This window comes from Pyxicephalus adspersus, chromosome 4 (genome assembly GCF_032062135.1).
Source record: "Pyxicephalus adspersus chromosome 4, UCB_Pads_2.0, whole genome shotgun sequence".
NCBI classification, from domain to species: Eukaryota; Metazoa; Chordata; class Amphibia; order Anura; family Pyxicephalidae; genus Pyxicephalus; species Pyxicephalus adspersus.
In genome coordinates this window covers 82,528,463-82,538,727 of record NC_092861.1, presented here as the reverse complement: position 1 = coordinate 82,538,727, position 10,265 = coordinate 82,528,463, and the positions used below count along the sequence as shown (strand labels likewise).

General features: G+C 35.3%; 1 protein-coding gene across 2 annotated transcripts in view; it reads left to right on the top strand.

The window, feature by feature from the left end:
• Positions 1–8,369, top strand: part of ROS1 (ROS proto-oncogene 1, receptor tyrosine kinase) — a 75,016-nt gene extending 66,647 nt beyond the window's left edge. For both annotated transcript variants that reach the window (XM_072408803.1, XM_072408802.1), the window contains exons 40-41: positions 4,809–4,972; positions 7,905–8,369. In XM_072408803.1, the coding sequence (XP_072264904.1) occupies positions 4,809–4,972; positions 7,905–8,011 (271 nt within the window). In that variant the 3' untranslated portion in view covers positions 8,012–8,369. The remainder of the gene's footprint in view (positions 1–4,808; positions 4,973–7,904) is intronic.
• Positions 8,370–10,265: the final 1,896 nt, after the last annotated feature.

Here is a 10,265-nt window from a genome sequence, read left to right as displayed (position 1 = left end):
AATACGATCTATGGGAAGAAGAATAAATGGTATAGTCCCATTCGTTACTGTGAAAGCATCTCCATGCATCATACATATTAAGGTTCCTAATAAAGGTTTAATGGTACTCCTTGGTTTCATTCCAGTGGAAGAAGTATCCATGGAATTGCCGGGTATACAATTAAAGTCTCTGCAAAAAATCACAGATAATGTTGAACATGTTTAACTATTTTAAGAACTTTCTTGAGAAAGGCTATTTGGGAGCATATATGTTCACAATAGTATTATTAGTATTGTTGATAGTAGCAACTAAAATCAGATATCTGCCAAGTTGGTCCTTTTCAAAAAACATTTTGGAAAGGATAAAGAGCCCCTGATCGCAATAAAGACCCCTCTCTTTTTGGCCTGCATTCTGAAATGGAAGATATATGGGAAATTCTTATGTTGAAAATTAGGTGTCTTGTCTTGTTGAAAATGAGATTCCTGAGCACAGGGGATGTTGCCCTTTAATTGCATTGTTTGATTCCAAAATGCGTTTCTTTTTATAGGGACTATTAGGTCCTTTGGCGTTAATTGAAACTATTCTCAGAACCATATCATCGAACAATCGGTTTATTGCCTTGCTCAGTAGAGACACTAAATATCGATTTCCCTATATTCCAAATTGACAAGGTTGACTGAGTACTGGTATTTCTTATTTGGCATATCAAAAATACACAGGGTGAATTTTCAAAAAATTTTGAGATTCTCATCAATGATGTGTAACAATCAATATAAAAAAGGAAGGAGTAAAAAGACAAGTTAGGTACAACAGGAAAAATAGTCTTCCGAATGACTAAAAGTAAAACAGGTGAATCCGAGTAGGATTCCATAAACAGTTTCAAGCTGTTGAGATCCTATGGGGGTATAAGGAATAACTCCAGATACCGGTTCCATTTAAGAATAAGTTAGGACAACTAGTTTAGGTTCAATTAGGTAAGACCACTATTACTAAAAGGGGAACAAAGTGGCTCCTATAGGATATTCATCTCTTTTTAATTATTTTTGGAAATTCCACTCTGGGGAGAGGCGCACAGGTGTCTTATTCACATCGGATGTAGATTTCAGTATGTGAGGTGGGGCAGGTTGGAAACCCCATTTTACCAAACTGTACCAGACTTTAGTGAGTTAACAATAAAGGTTAGTCCGTTCCTCACTATTTCAAGTCTGAAAGGGAATCCCCATTTGTATTTAATTTGATTGCTTCAAAGTACTTGTGTGATAGGTGCAAAATTTCTCCTTGCAGTTATAGTTGCTTATAATAGATCTGAAAAAAGTGAGATCTTTGAGTATGGATCTGGTAGTGGAGCACTGCTTCTAGATATCTCCATCAGTTTCTCCTTCTTTCTGAAAGATGAGATGGTTTAGGTTATCTTTGGGTTCTGTCTACTGATCTATGCTGGTTGCCAATGGCAACAAGGTGGCAGTCATGTTTTGTATGTATGTTGTTAGCTCTGAGGCATATATAGTTTGTGCAATACCTCTGAATTTAATATTGTTTTTTCTTGATCTGTCTTCCAAGTGTGCTAGTTTTATTTGGACCTGTTGAAGGGTGTCTTGGGTGTTGTTATGTGAATCTACTATGTCATTATGCGCTCTAGTAAAATCATCCATCTTATTTTCTATGAGACTTACTCAATCCCCCATCTCCTGTAAGCCCACATTAAATTGTTCAATCAAAATCAGGAAATCTTTGTGTAAAGGGCTTCTTAAGAAGACTAACATATCCTTCATTGTAGTGTCAGACACAGGTTGGTCTGTTGAAAAATGTCTATGGGATCAATATCCTCCCTCATATGATATAAGTAGTTTCTGTGCTTACCCTGTGGGTATTGTGCTGTGGAGATTAGATCTTGACCTTGGACTTTGCTGGACTTGTATCTATAGAGGAAGCTGGAGACTGGCTTGTTTTTTTGCAGTATTTGCTGGAAGGTGATTCTTCCTGTGGCTGCTGCAGGGATTGAGAAGTCTCGGCTCTCCTCATTGTGGGCGACTTCTGGTTGCCATTTTGATTGATCCAGGCCTCCACTATTGAGAAGAAATCAGTCAACTTCCTGGTATTTTTGGAGCCTCTTCTTTATCCCATGTTGTCCTCCATGTATCCGCTAATAGAGGAGTCAAAAATAGCTGTTTGTAAAGCCTTTAATTCTTGTCTAACGCTGCCGGTATCTGTGTTTGCCGCAGAGCCTCAGGCTAACTCATCCATACAGGCCGGCTTTAGGCTATGCCCCTGAAGGTTTTTTTTTTGCATTCCACATGGCTGTTTATATTCTCTCCACATTTACGTTCAGATCAAGTTGTCCAGGAGAATAGACAAAATCATGAAACTGTAAGGGGTGCTTTCAAAAGATTTGATTTTGGGCATGTGTTAGTGTTTTTTTTTTCTTGCATAAATGGGGATTTTTATTCACATGCATTCTATGGTATTACAAAATCTTTTTAAGGCAGGTCAAATGCAGGTTAGAATGAGGCTAACTGCAGGTCAAGTGCACCTGTCAATGAATTCTGAATAACTTCAGAAGCATCTGATGTGAAACTGACACGACAAGCCCAACGCCTGTAGGCAAAGGTCTTATCATCCTCTATGAACTGGAAATGATTTCTCTACTTCTTCAAAATCATGAGTAACGTTATGATACCTGCCTGGCTTTTCCACTGCTGGACCACAGAACACTTTTGGTATGGAGATATGAAGGGGATTCATTAATATTTTTAAAGATAAAAATGTCAAGTTTAATCTATCCAATAATCGAAAGACTTTTAAGGCAAATAATCATATATCATTTTACTTAAAAAGTAGAATTGTATGGGATTATTTGCTTTAACAATCTGAATATATTATTATTTGACTTAGACTTATTAAGAGAACTTGAAAACGATATATCTTTCAGCAAATATGCATATTTATTCAGCAGTTTGGACATTTTTACTCACAAGCAGAAGAGAATTATATTATTCTTTGAATCCTGCATACAAATGCTACAAAATTTGAAGGAGGCCAGTGAAGTCTGACATTAATTGTATAGCGTTGTATCTCTGTTGTAGGTAATAGATACTGTTAATGTGAACATTTCCGACATGTGTTGCTGTGTATATGAACGCTCTTAATCTTTAGCAATAAAATAACTTTAAATTGTGATAATTTTGTCACCTCTGAGTGTCCACGTTGATTTAATACCAAACATGCTTGTTGGAATGTAATCCTTGTCCAGTGTTCGGGCAGAGGACTATTTATGTTGTGACCATTTCATACTGTACAAATGCCAAAACAATGGCAGAATTTTTTATTTGTGCCAATAACTAGATTAGATCCAAGGTACTTTATTTGATAACAAATACAATATAACATATGCACTTAAAAGTACTAATGTGCAAAAAGTAATGCTGTTCAATAGCAACGAATCATGAATCGGCTTTCATTTGGCTTCTCAACACAAACTTCTATTAATATTAATAATAATAATAATAATAATAATATTGATAATAATGTTTTAAAATGTTTTTAATTTGACCTTATTTGTCACTTTTGCTGCACCTTTTCTGAACATGGATGCGTCTTCTGCCCTAATGATATCTTTAGCTCTATGCGCACACTTGTCTTTTGCCAATTTCTTCTTTAAGGCTATTTTTCCCATTAACAGATCAGCTGTCTGTCTCACATTTCACATGCATACCAAATCCATCCAACTTTACTGTGACCTTGTCACTAAACATAGTGTCACATAGCTCACTAACATTTAAGAATACCACACTCACTGACAGCTTCCTAAACGTATTCTTCTTCCATCCCTTCATCAAAGAACTTTTATACAAGCTACAAGACTGCTTTTCATTGCTTGTGGTCTTTAAATGTAATGATGTATACGTCTGGTTACTGCTTGTGTCAGTATGGAAATGGAGCATCATTGTGTGCACTCTTTACACATTTTGCTCTTTCCTTCAAACAAACTCTCAGATCAATCAGCTTTATATATTGCCTAAACACATTTCCTTCCAGTGGGGGGACACAATGAACAGGCTCCTGCGTATGCCCACTGTACCCTATCACTAAGTAAGATGGTGTCTTTAAATGTAATCTTCAAGCAGTATAAAAGACACAAAGGAATACAACTCTGTATTCATACTGCATTAATACATTTACCTACAATCAGTTTAATGTATGATAATGTATCCTATCTCTGCTATAGGGTACATTATTTTAGGACTCCAGTAATAGAATTGCCATGCTTTGGTTTTTCTCTATTTTGATCCACTGTAAGGTTTTTGTAGTTTTCCTTCTTGCACATTTTCTAAATAAAAAACAAGTGAGTGCAAAATGTGTGAATCCCCCTTCAACCCTTTAAAACCAAGACAGTAATGTTGGCTTTAAATTTCTTTCCTCACTGTTCAACTTCAAGTGTAAAATAATGGCAGATTCAAAAATCAATTAACTCTCAAACAATTCCAACACCTGATATACAGGATCAAGAAGCAGCAACAGTAGAGACAATATTGGAGAGCAGGGTATGTATGTATGTAGTACATTTAGAAAAGTTGTCTAAAATTTTTATTTTATGTAACTTTACTAATACAATTATTTTACACTAATCTGCAGAAGGCATTATAAAGTCGGCTAATTATACCGTTGTTGGGCATTTTTTGTAATAGTACAACGTTTAACATAACTTACCCGTTAACTTTTGGCCATTGGTAATCAGTGCAAAATTATCAAAGTTAAGAGTGTTTATTAACCCCAATATGTTTTGAAAATGTTGAAAAACGTTTAATAATGGCAGCCTATTGTTCTTCAGGTGGAATCTGATCCTTAAATGTTGGATGCAAGATCCGGCAAAGAGACCTAGTTTTTGCCATATATATCGACAGCTAGAAGAGCTGAAAGGCTGCTCTTTAAAATGCTCTCGTCCTAAACAGAAATTAATGGGTTTAGAAGGCATTGTTAATCCAGGCTTTGAAGGTAAACGACTTGTGCTTTTTTGTTTTTTTATACAGCATATTGTAACTGTGAACAGCATAACTGTAAATGTTCATATATTCTCTAACTAGGAGGCATAGCTGAACTAATCCATGTGTGTTGGGGTGGGATCAGGCCATGTTATGTTAGAAGGATCTTTGCTACTGGCATAAATAGAGTGTAGAAAGTAATCAGCTAGTCATAATGTATTCAAAACAGCAGCCAACAACCCGGTTATGACATTGAAACTCGGTTAGGCAGTGAAACCTTAAAACATATGCAGAGCAGAAGAAGGGTCAAATAAATGGCATTGGTATTTTTCATCTGTGATCACAGTAGAAAGCCTACTGTCTGGAGAAGCTAAAAACATCAATGAGTCAGAAATGTTTCATGAAAGTACACTGTTAGTTAATATAGGGTAATATAGGTGGTGAATAAACAGTAAAGATGCCATTGCCTGGTTGTCATCCTATCGCATGTTCTTCCAGGAAAGATTAAAAGTGGCATTATTGGCACTGATTATGCAGACATATTAAATACTGTTGGTACATGTAGACAGCAAGTGTTAGGAACAGCAAAAAAAAAAAAAATATGAAAAAATGCAAAAACTTTTTTTTTTAAAAGAGACTGTTTTATAAAATTAAATATATTCCAAAGTAATTTTAAAACCCCTCTAAACTCTAATTTTAAAAACTCTAAACAGAAGGAAACTCAAGGAGAATCCAATAGTATATTAAAACAGCTCTAATATGATCTGGTGCTACAAGCCAAAAAACTTGGACCACTTTATGTGTGATTTCCAAACTTCTTTTACTTGTTCTCATTATTAACCCTACCATCAAAATAATAATACCTTGAGTCCTTTGATTTCAACGTAAGCTTTTTCAGTTGTTAGCCGGAAATACATTTCATGTCTAAATTCTCAGTCAGAGCAGTTCCACTATCAATCAACTGACAGAAATAGAAACAGAGACATACAAGAATAAAAATATCATGATGAGTTCATACAGCTTGGTTTAGGCAAACATCACCACCATACACAGGAAACTGCTCTAAACATAGGCAGGCTGGCTGGCATGTGTCTGGAACATAAATTCCAAGATTTAATTAGAGCCCCTATTATAATGTTGCCACCTCAAGTGCAAGTTGAAAATACCGAACATTTAGCTTTTAGCTAAATGGTTCATCAAACAAAACATTATACATGGTAGATATCATATGGTGAGAAGGCCAGCATGGTTCTGAGATCTTCTAACCAAGCACATTGTTTTCAAGACAAGATGACATGAAGCTACAAACTAAACTCTAAGCTGGAGCATCAGCTTGGAAGGTTTGGGATAGTCAGCTTTTCCTGGGATTTTAACAGAAGCATGGTGATGTTACTCCTTGCAGTACAGAGGCTGTAGCATAGGTAAATAAAATAACTAATATTTTTTTAAACTATTTTTATTTCAGTTTATTGCAGCATTTTAGAAAGAAGAGACCATCACTAAACAAACAGATCTTACTGAGTGTTTTTTTTTTTAATATAGAAAAATAATACCCTAAAACTTTTCTTTGGTTAAATGTCTGTCATCTTCTGTTCCAGCAGTCAAATACTTAAAAAAAGTCCAGTCCTCTCTTCTGGTGTTTCCATATTCAGAACATCAGGGCTGGCTCTAGGTGGATCCTTTAGTATGTTTGATTCTTTAAATTTGTCATTCATTATGTTGACCCGGTTATTATATGAACATGCTTCTTGTAACCAAGCAAGAAGAACTAGGGGGTTGTTATCTGAGTGCCTGAAGCTATGCCACAAAACAGTAATATGCCGCAAGATACTTAATCCCTACCACTCCCAGCTATTCTTTAGATTATTAGGAATCTGTGGGACAAGACAAAGGGTCTAGTTTTAAATTAGTAAAAAATGAAATATAAGACTTATATAAGACTTTAAAAAAAAGTATTTGTCACCCACAAATAAAAAATATATAAGAGGCAACTTTTCATGTCTAGGGTATCTTATATATTTAGTGCTCTCTCACAATGACTTCAGAAAGATTTGTTTGCAGTCATTCAATGTTTGTGAGCATAGGGTCTTGTTCCCACATGTTCTTTGTGGCATGGCACAGTGAAAGGTGCATATTATTGTAACATGTGGTCCCATACATATTGTGACAAGGTGTCCTATGGCTTGGTTCTGTTGGTGTGTAGTCTCTCAGACAGTTGGATTTCACAAAAAGCCAATTTTAAGAGTCCTAGAGATGGCAAAGGAAGAGTTGGGAGGGATCCTTGGCCACCCAGTCCATTTCTAGGTCTAAACCTAGCCCCAAAAACTGGCTTTTCATAAAAGCCATCTGTCTGGTAGATTACCACACACTTCCCTGGAGCCCTTAACAGACAAGGTGCATGGACACTGGTGTTCACCCCATCCAAGACCTTCCCAATCCAACCATGGGACACTCTGTCCCAATATATTGATGCACTTTGGTACCATTTAATTTGATTTATTACTCAATCATTTCCACAAATTCACTCTATCATGTTCCTTTTGGTAAAATACAAGACAGGTGAACGTATAACTTATCAACAGTTAGTTGCAGGATGTTGAACAAAGCTATGTATTCTTTACTTTTAACTGTGGCTCTTATTTTTCACAATTCTATTGTTCTTTTGTGCCACAAAAAAATTTTAGTCTTTGTCTTTTCCTGACAGTCCTTCAGTGTTTATACCATGTCCAGTTGTTGCATAGATCATTCATTACAAATATTCCAATTCCTCATGAAAATAAAGAGAAAATGTTTGCAATGTAAATTGAAGTTTTCCTTCAGTTGAAGGCTTTGCTAATGTTTTATCATAAAGTATTTTTCATCAAATGGTTTAAATTTTTTTTAAATAAGATCATTTTCCTTGGCCTTTTAGATGAATAAATGTATAAACGTGTTTACTTTTTCAGATACAAATGTCAGCATACTGGGTTCAGCTTTAGAAGACACTGGATCATTGACCCTCACAGAAGTAAAGAATGTGGATGGCCTCAATTATCTAATGGTGACTACATAAGACAGTATACTTGGTAAAAAACAAAAATCCCTTTTTCAAAAATCACATAAAAGCAAAGCCTTGAACAGTCCATTTAGTGAAGATAACAGACCAGTAATTGTAATGGCTACTGCATGGCTTGTGAATACTGAAGAATTTGAAGATATACAGAGATGCAAATTAATGGATTCAATCAAATGCATTAATTCTGCATTAACTACGATATTAGAACTTAGTAAAAGCATGTTGGAATGACCCATATAACTTGGAAATATCGTATTTTAAAGGAAACTTTGTATTTGAAATGTAAACTATTGTATATCCCTGAACTGGACTTTGTGGTAATGATTTAATGAAGAACAATATTTTTGAACCATTACTTATTGATGTTCCTTGTGTTCCTTCAATCAGGAGTGTTATCAGGTCTTCTGTGGTGGTAAACATTCATCTTCTGAATGTGTTATGTAGATCATCTATTCACTTATGCAAGGTTTTCTAAAGGCTTTTTTAAAAAGGTCAGAAATTAGCTTCTTCATTCAAAAAGGTTTTTCAACCAATGAAGTCTGCTAATTTTCCTATAGCTTAGGTGTGCTTAAAAAAAGTGTCCTCTAAGTTTACAGAAAAGGGGGATTCATTTTGCTGTTCTATGAACAGGATTTCTGTTGTGAAAACCAAAAAATCAAGATGCATTTTACTAGATTTTAGTAAAGTCTATACAGAAAACATATGCATGGTTTTAGAATACTTTGTATCATGTAAAATTCTGTTTTTTAAATCAATTGTTTCATGTTTCCTAAAGCAGAACTTACACAAACAAAATCTACCACTTAAAAAGCCCTCAATCCCTTACCAAACCAGTCCAGTGGGTCCTATGTCGTCTTGGTCAGTTCTTCCTAACTTCATCTGGTAAAATATATATGTTCCATGCCTCAGCTTCTACCAACAATATCCCATAGTTGTTCTAGCCTGACCCTTTCCTAATTTCATAAACTCTTTTGGAAATTCTTAGATTTAACTTTTCCCAATATATTAATAAAAAGTCATATTATTTTTAAAATTTTGGTGGGAGTCCAAGTTGGATTTCTGGTCATCAGGTATTGTTTTTCTAATATGAAGTTATTGTTAGGGTCTTGTTATTCTGGCTGCTTTGTAGTATTATGTGTAACTAGATACAAGTTTGCTACTGAAGCTGGTTACAATAATTATCATTTAGGTACAAAGTCCGTGGCGTGGTAAGGTTAGTATTATCTGCATTGGAAATCATACGTAGCTGCTGGTAGGTACATACCCTTAAAAAGCCAGTTGCTCAGTGACTGAGCTACAAATTGCTAGAATCACTGTGTAATATACCTTTGACTAGAATATATGTGTTACTAGCCTGAAAAGCACAAAGAAGAACAATACTTTAGCTGAGACAAAGGATTACTACAAAACTTTTCTTTTCTGTCTTTTTTTCCCTGTAATTCTGGTGCTACCAATAAATGTTTCATGTCATAGGATGGCTACAATCGCTGTGTCTATGGAGAAGAAGCATAGCCACCTTTGGACAACAGAATTACAAACCTTTTAAATGGTTGTGTTGAGTATAGTGCTAAATGGACTAGTAGATTTAAAGCGGATTGAAGAAAAAACGTGATAATAACTAAGGGGTAAACTTCCAGAGGTAACCAACTTATCATAAAAAATTTACAACATCCACATGGTGTAATGTTAAAAACTGAAGGGTAATTTGAAGGAAAAAGTAGAAGGAAAGAAAGGAAAGAAGAAGGAAAATATTAGCTAAGGACAGTATACAAATATAGATAAACAAACAAGTATGGAAAAACGAGTGTCTGATTGGAAAAAAGCATGACATTATAACTACACATCCTGGATAACTTAAGTTAAAAAATATTAGGAAGGTTTGTGGCCCTCCAATGGCAAAGGATAATGTTTCTGGCAGCCAAAGGAAAGAATCTCAATAAGCCCTTTTTGGCTGAAGACGCAAGCTCTGGAAACATAGACAGTAGTGTAATTGCTGGACCCATAGGGATAAAAAAAACCATCGCATGATTATAGGCAGAGAAAATGTTAGTTTATTAAGGGACATGTCCACCAGATATGAAGCATGGTGTCCACCTCCTTCCGACACCTTCAAAAAAAAGTCTAAATCTGTGGGGAAATCCTATGCAAGATGTAATGACATGGGTACCAGTAAGATCAAGATTGATACCAAAAAGTTAAAACGTTTGTCCTGGACTACACTAGCTAAATTAAATTTGTGGGTAAAAAAAAA